Below are 14,415 nucleotides of genomic sequence, written 5' to 3'. Positions count from 1 at the left end.
GGTGCGGTGCAGCGGCAGCTGCTAGGCAGACTTCTCTCCACCCTGTCTGGGGGTGAGCCTGCACCCGTGCGCTCCTCCCAAGTGGAGTCTAGGCTTCTTCAGCCTTTCTATCTGTCCCGGCACTTCTCCCTGCAGGACCCCTCGTCCCCTCCGGGGACACCCTGTCTGTGGCTCAACCCGCTCACTCCCCACCCATGCGATCTCCCTTTTCCTCCTCTTAGTCCCCTCCCCAGGGCACGGGTCCTGACCAAGTGCTTTCCTTCTGTCCTACCTGATTATGTGGGAATCTTTCTTGCAGCCTTGGTGGTTTAGGAGTTCTTCTGCCAGTTTCCAGTTAGCTTTCCATGAGAACTGTTCTGCATGTAGATGTGGTTTTGATGTGTTTGTGGGGTCAGCTGAGCTCCACATCCTCTTATTCTACCATCTGGATGCCCCTCCTGAAGCACTAGCCTAGGTCCTCATATTTCTAAAACTTCATCTCATGGGTTCTAATCTTTGGTCTGGCCCATACTTGCATCCCCAGCCTCATTCTGCACCAGCCACCCTTTTCCTCTGCTTTTAGTCACACTAGCCTTCTTTAAATCCTTCCAACAGGCATTCCTCCTCTTTGCTGTGAGACCTTTCACACATTCTTCTCTTTGTACAGAACATTTCCTCTCTGCATTAGAGTAAGTTTAATACTAGCTGCTGTGACAAACTTAAAAATCTCAATGACTGAACACAAAAGTTTATTTCTTGCTTTTATAAAATCTATTGTGGCTATTCCTGGTTAGTAGGTGGCCTTCCACATGATCCTTCAGAGAGCCAGGTCCCTTCTGGCTATGGCTCTGTCATCCCATGGGACCTTAAGAGTACTTTATTGGATCCTATGCAACTGGTGGATAGATGGTTGAGTGAGGGGAGGGTGGTGAGAGACGTAGAGGATCCTACAGGAGGTTTTGATTGGGCTGTACCTGGAAACGGCATTTATCACTTCCACCCAGGTGCATTGGCTAGAACTGAGTCATATGCCCACATCTAGCTGCCTAGGAGGCAGGAAGAAACAGTCTGTGTGCCCAGAAAGTAGAGGGAATGGCTTCAGTTAATCCAGAGATTTCTCTGACACATACTACATCCCCTGCTGCATTCACTGATTACCTCCTGCCCGTCCTTCAGACCTCAGGGACGCCTTCTCTTACCTCTGTGACTAGGTCAAATCACCCTAGTCCTTCATGCGCCTCTTTTATGGCAGTAATCACTGTTGTAAATTCATGTTCCTTTGTGTTACTGTTTCTTCTGTGCTTGTTTCCCACTAGGTACTGTTCCTCGGGGATAGGAATTGTATCTCTTTTGCTCAGTCCCAACCCAGTGCTTGGTATATGTAGTCATTCAGTAAATATTTGTTGACTGAAGAACCAAAATGAAAGAAAATGAATAGGTAATTGCCCCGTGGGCACCTACTGCTACCCAGTGTGGCTCCAGAGGAAGTCAGATTGAAATACCATCCCACTCCCAGCCCTTAGTGCTATCTGCGGGTCACAAATCTGACTCAATACCTTTCAGTGTGTCTAGGCATCCGAAAGGCCACTGCCCAGCTCCTGGCCCCTCTGTTACCATTTCATTGCTGATAGACACCCTGCCCAAGGTTGTCCCTAGATGTTCCAGCCACTCTTCTCAACAAGGATTGTGTATTTTTCTTGCCCTTCAGAGGCTGGCCTCATGGGGTAGTGTGGCGTCGGGGCCCCAGACAGCCACGAGGTCTCCCTTAGCCCACTGGCTCTGCTTATACCTTAGATGCGTGTGTCCCCCTGACCTCCTGTCCCCTATCCCTCCCCAGAACAGGCTTTAGTGAGAGACTATCAGTGCTGTTGACAGACTGACCGGGTGTGTAGAGGCTGCACTGAGGAAGGTGAAGTGTCAGACAAAACGTATCCTGAAGTCAAAGTCCACGCCTTGCCAAATTTCCAGCCTCCTTGGGAGACAAGTGCTAAATGTGTTTGTTCTTACTGTTTTGTCACCAGCATCCTTAATATTTGGTATAAGCTTGGGAGACAAGTGCTAAATGTGTTTGTTCTTACTGTTTTGTCACCAGCATCCTTAATATTTGGTATAAGCTACCTATCCAGTGTGGAGAAGGGAAAAAAATTCTTACCTTTCAAATGTGAAACAGTGATGGTGGAATTTTGAACAGGAGGGGCAAAGGTATTCTGAGTGTGAACAGGTGAAACTGCAGGATAAGACACTGCCCAGCAGTAAGTCCTGTCCCTAGCAGCCTCACTCCTCCAGCCCCAGCCTCGCCCCAGACCTAGCAAGCATGCAGCCCTGCATTGTGGGGCCTTGAAGCACTTGGGCAGAGGTGAGGGCGGTGTCGATCTGATACTCTCCCTCATTCCTTACAGATTGCAAAGGAAGATGCCATTCTGCCGATAGCTCTCTTCCCATCTCTCTGTGAGCTCATCTTTCATAACAACCCTCTGGTGGCCCATACACGAGGTATGGTACCCACAAACCTGCCCCCTGAACCCAGTCTCCAAGAAGCAATGTGGGCATCCTCATCCCTACCTCAGTGCCGAGCCCTGCTCTGCTCTGCGTCGTGGGTGGACAAGGTTCATAGTGCATTGGGGGCTGTAGAAAACAACAGAGACCTCTGAGCACATGCTCTGCACTAACTCATCCTGACAGCAAACCTGTGAAGTGGGCATTTTTGTCCCCGTGCACAGTAGATGAAACTGAGGATCAGAGAGGGTCACAATCTACCCAAGGTCACACAGCAACAAAGAGGCAGCGCTGGGAATGGAGTACAAAATTATCTAGATCCTGCATGGGCTCTATAATGACACTTTGCTTTGTGGAACAGGTCTGTTGTGACCTCACTCCCCACTTCCCAGTTAGGGAGGAGTGGGACCCCGAACTGCTGAGCCCTCCCCACCCAGAGCATGCTGAATGCAGTAGATGCTCTGTCAGTACTGGAACCGACTGTCCAAGATGCAGCAGCTGGAGGCATTTTAGAATCCTGGGCCCTGGAGTGACACTAGGGTATTCTAATCTCTACACTGTCTTCATTGCCTTGGACAAATTCCTTAACCTCTCTGTGCCTCAGTTTCCTCACCTGTCAAACGGGCATAATATAGGTACCTACCTCCTAGAGCTCGTGCGAGAATTAAGTAAGTTTATACATGTACATGAACAGTGCCTGGCACACAGAAGCCCCCAGTAAAATGTTAGCTAATAGTAATCTTATTTTCCCACCATGGCTCCAGGGGTCCCTCCACTGCTAAAAAGCTTCCTCCAGGAGCGGCTGGGAATCCACTTAATTCGAAGGAAGATGGTAAAGGCTAAGCATCACATTTTGATGCCTCAAAAGGACTCTCGGAAGGTAAGGCTTCAAAGGCAGGACCCCCCAAGCCCAGGGGGACTGGAGCCTATTTTAATGCCTGCAGACCAACCTGGCAGCAGAGCTGCTCCCTCCCACAATATCTGGGATCCCTCTGTTAGGTTTGTAGCCGCAGTTTTGGCTTCTCCTTCCCTCGCTCTCTTACATACAGATAAACACAGGAGAGACAAGACAGCCAGTCAGAGACCCAAAAGTCAGAGTAGGGAGGAGCCTGGGAGGGCATTGAGTCTGACCCCCTAATTTTACAGAGAAACTGAGGTCCAGAGAAGACGCTGTGGAGAAGTGGAGAGAAATCAGTCAGAAGACCCGGGTGAGAGTCTGGCTCCATCATTTTTCTAGCTGCCTGAACTTGGGCAAGATTTCCACTCTCTGAGCTTCAACTTCTCAACTCTAAAACCTCTCAGAGCTGCTGAGAGGACTGGATGAAGCAACAGATATAAAAACACTTTATAAACTCCCAAAATCCCTACAAATGCAGGTTATAGTCACCTGTGGTAATCGTGAATGGCTGCACCAGGCCTAGAATACAAATCTCCTGCCTGAATCTTAGGAAGCGTTTCCTACCGTTGAGAGCAGTCTGACTATTCTCCTGTTTTGTAAGCTCAAATGATAGACTGCGCTTGAGATCTTTCCATTGCACTGCGTGGCCTGTCAAAGTACAGATAGAAGTGGACCAAATACCTTTGACAAAGAATAAAAACAATTCACTGTATAACTAGGGAGGGGAAGCAGAACTAGGCCCAGATGAGGGAAACTGGGCCCATGGCTGTCTCCTGGCAGATGAGGCAGAGGAGGAAGGGGAAGGATGACAGGCTTTTGCTAACTAAGGAAGCTGAGCAGTTCAGTGGGAAAGAAGTTATTGCCTTGTGTCTAAACCCTGAGATTTGCCTTATATCGGGATCTTTACATAAGGTGCAGGGACTAGCACCCTGAAAGGGACCTGGTGCTGCTGCCGTCCTGAGAACGTGGGCCCACCTCCCCCAGGCCCTCCTAGGAGTCCCCCAGGGGAGTCAAGGGCACTGTGGGACACCTTGATCAGAAGAATGCGGCTGCTGCAGGCCAGAGTGATATGGTCAGGCATCTAGAATGAGGCCTGGAGCCTCTGCCACTGAACAACTCTGTGACCTTGGACAAGTCATTTTACCTCTCTGAGCCCCAGTTTCCTTATTTATAAAATGAGGACACTTACTCACTGGGTAGTTTGAGGTGTAAATAAAACTACACGTCATGTATGGGGTACATCGTAGATGCCCAATAAGTGTGATTTTGCCCCCTCCCTCCCCCTATGAGACCTCACCCAGTGCTTTGACCACTATACCAGTTAGCCTTAGGCTGGTGATATCCAGGAGGAGAGATTCTGATTAGGAAGCAAACCAATTCAGCCCTTCTTCCATGACAGGTGAAAACCCAAGTCCCAAAGGTGCCAAAGCAGCCTCTGATTCTCCATCAACCACCCATGACCACAATCAAGTCTTCCTCAAAGGAGATGCTGGAAACAGAGGCAGAGTTGACTAAAGAGCTGCCCACCACCAAGACCATTTCTGTGGAGCGAGAGATGCCCATCGAGGGCCCGGAGGGCCTTCCCCTCTCCCACCGGGCCTTCGTGCCACTGCCTCCCATCTGCTCTGACTCCACTGTGCATAGTGAGGACACATCCCGCCGGAGCAACGCTGCTGGCCGCCTCAGCCCAGACCACCCATCAGATGAGGACACCAAGCGCACAGAGTCCATCTTCTTGACCCAGGTACCTGGACTCACCTGCCCCTGCCCACTTGTTCCCAGCTCCCATGTGTTCCTGTCCAACCCTTAGACGGCTGGACTGCTATAGGCAGCTGGAACTAAGCACAAGGCAGTCACCCTTGGCAGAGCCTGCAAGCCCCTTCTGGGAGTTCCACTGATCCAAGGCTACTGGTAGGGACAGCCATGGGGACAAGTCATGGTCCTGTGGCACAGACATCTGGGATTTTGCTGGGGCGTTGGTCAGACCAGTTTCTTGGAAGGGTTTGCTGTTGCCTCTGCCTATCTGCATAAGGTCACCTCACTTCTGATGCTGCATCTGAATCCTGGGAGCACAGATGGATGAGACATGGGTCCTGCCCTCAGGATGTCCTCAGTCTAATAGGGGAGATGGACAGGAACCATGCATGCAGTCAGTGCTGAGACTGAGGAAAACTCAGGGGCTGGGAGCCTAGAGGAAGGAGGGATGCCTTTGTCCTAGACCCAGGAGGGCTTCCTAAAAGCAGTTCAAATGAGCTGAGCTTTGCAGGCTGAGTAGGAGTTAACAAGGTGAAGAGCTGGGCAGCAAGGACATGCTAGGCAGAGTGAACAGCATGAAGCAGGGTACAGAGGAAGGAAATTATTAAAATGGTACATACAGAACGATGAATGATTCAGTGTAAATACAGTAGAAAGGTGACATGTAGGAAAAGGGAAGTTTAGGCTGGAGGAGTTGGCAGGGCCCCCTTGAACTTTATTATTGTAACATTATATCCTCCCATCTTCCTGCTTCCAGTCTTGCCCCTCCAATCTGCCAGATCTTTCCAAGATGTACATCCACCCATAAATTATCTCTCTATTCATCTCTTACTTGTTCCACACATGACTTATAGTGACATACAAATTCGTATAAAAGTACCTTTATGAACTAAATCAGAACCTTCTTGGAACAAAACAGAGTATAAACAAACAAGTATTAAAAAATAATTGAGATAGTTGGATAAAAGGAAGATATGCACAGGAAAGGAAATAAGTGCAAGGCCAATTTTGTCACTCAAATGTGCACATCGTGCACTGCCACTCTCATAATAGAGGTCTATTGCCAAAATGCAGTTCGAGCTTCCTAGGCCTAAGCAATACAGTCAATTATGAGTCACCATGACTGAAAAAAACAATCCAATTGCCCAGGCTATAACCTCCAATACAATGTTGTCTTTTTCCTCCTGATCTTAGCAGACAAACGTTCAGTCTTTCATCATTAATTATGATTAACTGTGGGTTTTTCATAAATGCCCTTTATCAGGTCAAGGAAATTTCTTTCTATTCCTAGTTTGTTGAATATTTTGTCATGAAGGGGTGTTAGATTTTCCCAAGTGCTTTTTCTGTGTCTGTTGCGATCATGTGGTTTTTGTCCTTTACCTATTGATATATTACATTAATTGATTTCCAGATGTTAAATCAACCCTGCATACCTGGGATAAATCCCACTTTGGCATGGCATATAATCCTTTTTATATGTTGCCGGTTCAGTTTGCTAGTATTTGGTGGGTATTTCTGTGTTTATATTCATAGGGATATTGGTCTGTAGTTTTCCTTTCTTGTGATGTCTTTACATGATTTTAATATTGGAGTAATGCTGGCCTCATAGAATGAATTAAAAAGTGTTCCCGCTTCGGTTTTCTGGAAGAGACTGTGGAGAACTGGTAAAATTTCTCTTTCCCTAGTTTGGGTTTCAGGGGAATACTGACTTCAGAAAATGAGTGTTCCCTCTTCCTCTATTTTTTATTTTTGGAAGAGTTTATGAAGGGTTGGTGTTAATTCTTTAAATGTTTGGTAGAATTCACTACTGAAGCCATCTGATCCTTGGCTCTTTGTGGGAAGTTTTTAAATGACTAATTCGATCTCTTGTTATAGGTCTACCCAGATTTTCTATTTCTTCTTTAGTCAGCCATAAGTTTTAACTAAGGGTATAACAACATTCCTACTGGTTTCATAACCATCACAGTAAGGCTGAAAAAGTGAATTCAGACAATGTTCACTCACCCCTTTTAAAACTCTTCCATGGCTTGCCATTACAGTGAGGATAAAGAAAATACAAACAAAAACAAAACAAACACCCTCAGCTTGGCATTTAAAGGCCCTTACTGAGCTGGGCCCTGCTTATTGCTCCAGCTGCCTATCTCTTTATGGTACCCTCCAACCACACCAATATTTTACTCCCCGCAAATGCACTTTGCTGTCTTAACTTTGCATCTTTGCCCATGCTCTTCCCTGCCTGCCACAGTCGTCCTTTCTCATCGCTTGCCGCCTACCTGGGGATGGCTCTCCTGGTTCTTCCCGACTTCGCTCAGGCTAAGGCAACAACCCTCCAGTGAGCTTCCTGGCCCCCCAGGCTGGTTAGGTCTTCCCGTGGGCTCACCCTGAACCCTTGTGCTCTCTCCTGTGACAGCATTTATTACAATGTATGGTAATTTCTGTTTTCATGTCTGCTTCCTCTCACCCCAGTCTGGGTTCTTGCCCATAACAGGACCCAGCATGAGGACCCACACAGAGCTCAGAATTGTTAAGGGAATGCATTTTCTTTTTCTTCTGGGGCACAGGTCAGTGGGCTGTCTTCCTCCATCTTCCAGAGGGATGATACAGAGAGAAAGGAGAAAGACCAAAGACCACCACCCACAGCACCCAGAGAGGTGAAGAGGACCCAGAAGAAGCTCCCATCTGCCTCCTTCTCCAGAAAGTACCATGGCTCTGAGGAGCTGCTGACAGCCAAGCCTGATCCAGCCTTCACTGAGCCGAAAGGTACGTGAGGAGAATGGCTCCGGGCAAGGGGCTCTCTCCATGGCCCAGAGCAAGCCAGGGCAAAGCCAAGGTGGGTGCCTAGCCTCTTTTCTGGGCCAGGGTGTCATCTTCTGTCAAAGGGCCCCTGAGCGTGTTCTGGTTTGGAGCCCTACTTGTCAGGACCCCTGGCCTGGACCTTCATTGGCTTTTGGGGAACCACAGCTGTTCAGAGATTCCAGCCAGTCTGGACCCAACTGCTTTGGTTGGAAAAGTCTCTCCAGGAAGGGTGTGATGAACACACTCAGACTGGTCAGATTCCCAAGGTCCTCCCCAGCCCAGTTAATCTCCAAAGCGAACATCCAAAATCCTCCCTGTGTGGTTTGAGACAAGGGAGGCAGTGCCTTCTCCGGCCCCTTATTTCAGACTCTGCTGTATTAACAGTATCTGCAGTGGTGCTCAGCTGTGCTCTGTTGGGTGTCATTCTCTGCAGTGTAACCCTCTGAGGTTAATGGGTTACTTGGCGTCACTCCCTTTCACCACTCGTATGCTATTTTTCCTGAACAAATGATGGAACTTCTGGCACCACAACAGATCAGGGCAGGACATGGGAACAGTGTTTTCTTCTTGGAGCCCCTCATCTTTTTACCCAGGGCTGCTATGAAATGGGGAATGAAGAAATTGGGGGAGGCATCCAGGAGGAGGGGGATGGACCTTGACCTTGTCTTTTTGCCCTAGGAATCCAGAAGAATGCACAGGCCTTGCAGTACATGCTGAAACATCCGCTCGTGTACCACTCCTGCAAGCCCAGGCTGGACACTCTTCAGAAACACTATGTTCCCAAGGAGAAATGGGTAAATTTCCGCCACACTGTGTATGTGAACTGCCCCTCAGGACCCCTCAAGTACAGAGGTGGCTGTCACCTTGGGACCTTCAAAGAGCCATGCTTTTCCCTAGTGCCCCCAAGTTCTCCCCTGCCTGTCATTGTGACTGTATGAGGAGGTGAGGCCATGAAAGTCTGAGTAGAAGACTGGGATAACACTGTGCTCTCTTACCTCCCGTCAGACCCAGAGGGTCCCTATTCCACACCCCCAGAAGACTCGAGCCCAGCTGCTGGATGACATCCTCATTCACATGCGGGACCCCCGGAACATTACTGAGGCACCACTAGGTACGGCTCTGACCCCCAGTCCTCAGCTGCCAGGATCCAAGATCTAGAAGTTTACTCACCTGCTGGTATAGGCAAAGGGCTTGTGTTGGAGCAGGAAGGGCCCTTAGAGAGCATCTGCCCCAGACCTTCCTGTGTGCAGATGGAGAAACTGAGGCCTGAGTGAGGCAGAAAGTTGCCTAAAGTCACACAGCATGTTACCAACGGCTTGAGACAGAATCAGAAGGGGATACCTCTGGCTTTCTAGTGCCCAAACTGGAGAGACCATTTTCAGGCCCTTAACATCCTCTTCCCACCCCCTCCCACTTTCTGGGGGGCTCTGGACCCAGTCCCCGCTGCTCTGGGCTAGGTGGGACCCAGGGTGACCTTGGTGCCCCTCCCGGCTTTTCTCCCTGCAGGAGCTGTCCTGTGCCAGCGGACAGAGCAGCGGCTGGTGAACCAGAAGCAGTACCTGGAGGCCAAAAGGCTGCTGAAGGAGTTTCGTGCGCGGTACCGGCGGCTGGTGCGCTGCTCACTGCGGTCAGTGTTCGGGGCCACGGCACCACCCCAGGTCCACCGGGCATTGAGCGAGGGCCAGCCTAAGAAGTTTGGCCGCTTCCTCGAGTTCATGGATGAGTTCTGCCAGGAGCCCATGGCCAGTGACTCGAAAGGCTAGGGCTGCGCATGGGGCCATGTGTGCCGCCCCACCTGCATCCCACACCCTCCGCAAGGGCTCCGTGCCCTTGACTGCTCCTTGGGATGGGTGCGGGCCTCCGAGCTCTGCTCAGCCTCACTCGCCGGCCACTGTGAGTGGGGAGCTTGTCAGGACCTCCCCACCCTGGGCCGGGCAGGAACCAGCACCTGGCCCAACAGCAATAAAGAGTGGGTGCATAGAGCAAGGTAGGCCTCATGCCTTTTTGGAGCCTAGGCCAGGTTGTCGCACTGGGGAAAGAAACCCCAGCTGATGCGCATCCCTAGAGTCCTGTGGGAAACCTGCCTGAGTCACACAGATAACACTGTGTTACCCCACAGAGCTGGGATAAGCACTAGGACAGAAAACAGGGTCAATGAAACAGAGAAACAGCACAGAATCTAAAGCTCAGAGAAGTTAACTAACTTGCCCACAGCCACTAGTGAGGAGCGAGTGTTGACTGCTCCTTGGGATGGGTGCGGGCCTCCGAGCTCTGCTCAGCCTCACTCGCCGGCCACTGTGAGTGGGGAGCTTGTCAGGACCTCCCCACCCTGGGCCGGGCAGGAACCAGCACCTGGCCCAACAGCAATAAAGAGTGGGTGCATAGAGCAAGGTAGGCCTCATGCCTTTTTGGAGCCTAGGCCAGGTTGTCGCACTGGGGAAAGAAACCCCAGCTGATGCGCATCCCTAGAGTCCTGTGGGAAACCTGCCTGAGTCACACAGATAACACTGTGTTACCCCACAGAGCTGGGATAAGCACTAGGACAGAAAACAGGGTCAATGAAACAGAGAAACAGCACAGAATCTAAAGCTCAGAGAAGTTAACTAACTTGCCCACAGCCACTAGTGAGTGAGCGAGTGTGTGTGTGTGTGTGTGTGCGCGCGCGCACGCGTGTGTGCGCGTTGGGAGCAGGGCGGGTAACAAAACTCAGGCCTCTAGGCCCCCAAAAGCCTCTAGGCTTTCTCTGTTGGGCAGCTTTTTCCACTGTGAGGGCAAATGGGGGAGGGAAGAGAGAGAGGATTGGGAATTTCCTTATTAGATGGCCATGACCACAAAGTTGGGACAAGTTGAGGGGGGGCTTACATGGAGTTTCCCAAGGTTTTCTAATCCAGGACATAAGCTGAAGTCCCATATGCAAATACAGTGGGATGTGGCTCTAAAACAGACCCTGGGACTGTGTAAGGTCAACCTGGACTCAGGTTAAGGAAGCTAGTTCTGGCCAAAGCAGCCTATGGGGTTGCCCCATTCTTATGAATGCATAGTAGTCAGCACCTACTATATATAGAGGAGGGAGAGCAGAAGGCCACTGGGGCTGAATTCCAGAGATGTGCATTTGGGTATGGGTGCTGGGTGTGACCTAATCACCTGGGCAATGATTTCTCCGAAGACTGCTTTCCTGGAGGTGCCTACAATTCAGACCTGGGGAGCAGGCCTGCAGTTCCCAGGGTCCAGGAAGCAGTGGCATAAGGATTAAGGACCCACAGCAAGGCACCAACTCCCACAACCTAAGGTGCAATTAAGACGATTATAGAAATACAGTCTTGTAGCCACAGGTCTGTGGTGCAGTATCTGCTGTATTTCAAGTGCGAGACTATTAGGACACAAGTGTTCGCATATTATCACACTCAACCAACCACAGTCACATACATGTGGCCAGTTACATATTTACACCAAGCTGTGGTCATACCAGACACACATGTTCAAGTTCAGACGGTCACACACACGATCACATACAGTCCCATACACATATCAAGTTACAAAGTCAGTTACGTCTCACTCATTCACACAGGTCTCACTCATTCACACAGGCACCTGGACAGCTTCAGGTAATAAACACAGTGCTACCCTCAGCGGCACTCATGTGCTGGGGCATGTTGCTGACTTACCACGTTGGATCTTCTAGGCCCAAAATCATCCTACCGCTAATGTTAGGAAGGAGAATCCACCCCAACATTCACACTGTAAACCTCGCTAGGTTCAAGTTCAGGAGATTTGCAATGCTCCCTTCAGCCAGAAAGAAACGCTATCAAACCATAAGCTCTCAGGCCTGAAAGGCTCCTGGGAACATCCTATCCCAGCCTCTAGGTAGGAAGCCTCTTGCAATCTCCCCAACAGATCATTCAGCTCCTGCTTGCACATCTAGTGACAGGGCGCTCATTCCCTACAAAGGCTGTCCCTTCCTTTGTTGGGAAAACTATTGGATGGCTCTAGCCATTGGACGGCTCTAGCCATTGGACTAAGCATCTGCCTAAGTCCCTCAGTAGTCCTAACTCTGCTTTTGGGCCCAAAGTATATCGGCTCTCTCTGCCCAGCCAGGCTGGCCCTTTACCAATATGAGACTATCCTGAAGAGGATATACCTATCTAGGCCAGACGCTCTTAACTTTCTCAGTTATTCCACATGGGATGCCATCTGAATAAACTGGTTCTCCTATCATTCTGAATGCCGAAGCAAGACATTCCAACACAGGGCATCTCCCAGAGCAAAGACAGCCCCAAACTCAAACACACACAGTCTAAGCTCAGCTCAGATTTGCCTGAGATTGCTCTCCAGAGATAAGACTGACTAGAAACAGAACATTCATGAGTTTGCTTTACTGTATTCTCAACTTGGGCCTCTCCTCAACCTGGCAAGCCTGCACTGAAGAATGCACTTTGGTATTGTTTAAACAACACATCATCCCATTTGATCCCTTAGCAGAAGCATCCCTAACAGGGCACGCCTGTTCTGAGTCCTCTGTCTTTGTCAAAAAGCTCCTTGTGATGAGCTGGAGAGGAGGCAGCCAGCAATGGCAGTGCCAAGGGTCTGGGCCCCTTCTGCAATCTAATGCAGACAGCAGGTTGAATGAAACCAAAATCCAAACAAACCATTTTCTATTTCTAGGTTGGAGGGGATAAGGCCCTAAGGACAGCTGTTTATACGAAGAAATAAGTAAATAGTACATCAGTCACACACAGAAAAAAAATCCATTAGTTGGCATTTAAGATAATCATTTTCCTTTACATAGCTACCCATTATCATTAGGACTTGAAGATTCTGCTGGAGGTTAAGGGTTGAACCCACTGAGGGAAAGCCCTGCTCCTACTCTTGGCACAGCTTGGAGAGGGAGAAGGGCCAACAAGGGAGAATCTGCTGCTGCCGTCTGGAGCCAGGCCCCAAAGCTGCTCCTGAGCTCTCATGGCTTGATCTTTGAGGAGTACATTCCCTGTTTCTACCACTTATTAAATGAGAGGAAAGGAAGAAGAACAAGCCTGGCCTTACCCTGGCTTTGTCCAACTAGTTCTTGACTTAAGACACCAGAAAAGGTAGAAAGGGAGCCTGCCCCCAGTTTGAGGTTGCCTCCCACAATTACTGAGACAAGGCATTAAGGAAGCATTTTCTCACAAAGCAAAATGTGTAAATATTTTTCTTAGAAAAAAAATACTGATAATACATAGAACAATGTGCACATTCAGTCTTGGCACTTTTCCTTCATCCAATTTAACCAATTTCTAAACTGGTGACTTCTGTATAGAGTCACTGTGGATAACGTGTAAAGATGCATTTCTGGATCATCTTTAGAGCAAAGTCTATTCAGCATCCTCTTTTCCTAGAATCCCACCCACACCCCTCAAAAAAAAAAAAAAAAAGCAGGCCTGCTTTCTCATTGAGTCACAAGAATTTATAAACAGCTATACTCACTTCTAAAAGCCAAGTCAAAAGACCAGTCTGGGTTGATAAGGAAAAGGCGGGCTGAGAAAAATTAAGTCCCTAAGGAGTTCTTGATTTTCAAAGAAAAGTGAAGGGTTGGTTGGGTTCTAATCCTTGGTAGTTAAAATAACAGCTATTCCAATCAAAATATATCACTTCCCAAGATTTCACATTCACATTACTCTTACTATGGGGGTTTTCCCTGCCTGGGTGTGTATTCAGGGGATCTGGGTACATTTTAATTCGAACTGAAAAAAAGCAGGAAGAAAAAACTTAAAACAATCATTCGGGTGTCCCCCTCATTAGCAGATTGTGTGTGTGTAACTTAGAGGACTATTCATTCAGACCCTAGACAACTACAGTACAAATATGACACAGGGCACTGAACCTCAAGTTCCTCATTTCTTAAAAAAAAGAAGGGCATCAGGGGGTATAGTTTGACTTGGATAATTTCCATGCCTATTCCAGCTACATAACATTTTATGATTATGATCCAGCCTTCATTTTTCTTCCCTTCCTCACCTGCTCGCCTTCTATCTCAATGGAAAGCCACGCAGGAAAAAGGAAAGGAATCCCAAGTTGCTGCCAGCTCTGGTGAGGGGTCTGGTTGGGGAAGAGGTTAGTAGGTTACTAAGTTGAGAGTGAACCTCCTCTGACCACGTCAGTGATCCACAACCTTCCTCATTTCTTGGGGCTTTATGCTAAGAGATGCTATTGTCCTATAATCACCAGAGGAGAAAAATCATTCTCCACTGGTAAAATTACTTAAGAAACAGAGAGCAGTATTGCAATCAAATTCACAAATACTGATGGGGGCATGTAAAATGTTCAAGGGTGCTGGACAGTACCTTGAATGGGCCATCCAAGATCATCACTATGGTCTTTCATGAAACCATTAACGAGCTCTCCAGCCACACATGCATTCAAATACATTCCAGTAGACACTGAGCTCATCAAGAGCAAGACTGTCCTTTCCATCTTTATATCCATGACTTTGCACAGGGTTGGCACAAGTTCGAAGC

General features: G+C 48.8%; 1 protein-coding gene across 1 annotated transcript in view; it reads left to right on the top strand.

Moving 5' to 3' along the window:
* Positions 1-9,687, top strand: part of XRRA1 (X-ray radiation resistance associated 1) — a 102,569-nt gene extending 92,882 nt beyond the window's left edge. Inside the window, exons 11-17 of the mRNA XM_007448101.1 lie at positions 2,379-2,472; positions 3,240-3,355; positions 4,773-5,117; positions 7,690-7,888; positions 8,603-8,718; positions 8,930-9,035; positions 9,431-9,687. Coding sequence (XP_007448163.1) covers positions 2,379-2,472; positions 3,240-3,355; positions 4,773-5,117; positions 7,690-7,888; positions 8,603-8,718; positions 8,930-9,035; positions 9,431-9,687 — 1,233 coding nt within the window. The remainder of the gene's footprint in view (positions 1-2,378; positions 2,473-3,239; positions 3,356-4,772; positions 5,118-7,689; positions 7,889-8,602; positions 8,719-8,929; positions 9,036-9,430) is intronic.
* Positions 9,688-14,415: the final 4,728 nt, after the last annotated feature.

This window comes from Lipotes vexillifer, unplaced genomic scaffold (assembly GCF_000442215.2).
Source record: "Lipotes vexillifer unplaced genomic scaffold, Lipotes_vexillifer_v1.1 scaffold640, whole genome shotgun sequence".
In the NCBI taxonomy this organism is placed as follows: Eukaryota; Metazoa; Chordata; class Mammalia; order Artiodactyla; family Lipotidae; genus Lipotes; species Lipotes vexillifer.
The sequence above is the reverse complement of the archived record's forward strand: the minus strand, read 5'-3'. Positions and strand labels throughout refer to the sequence as shown.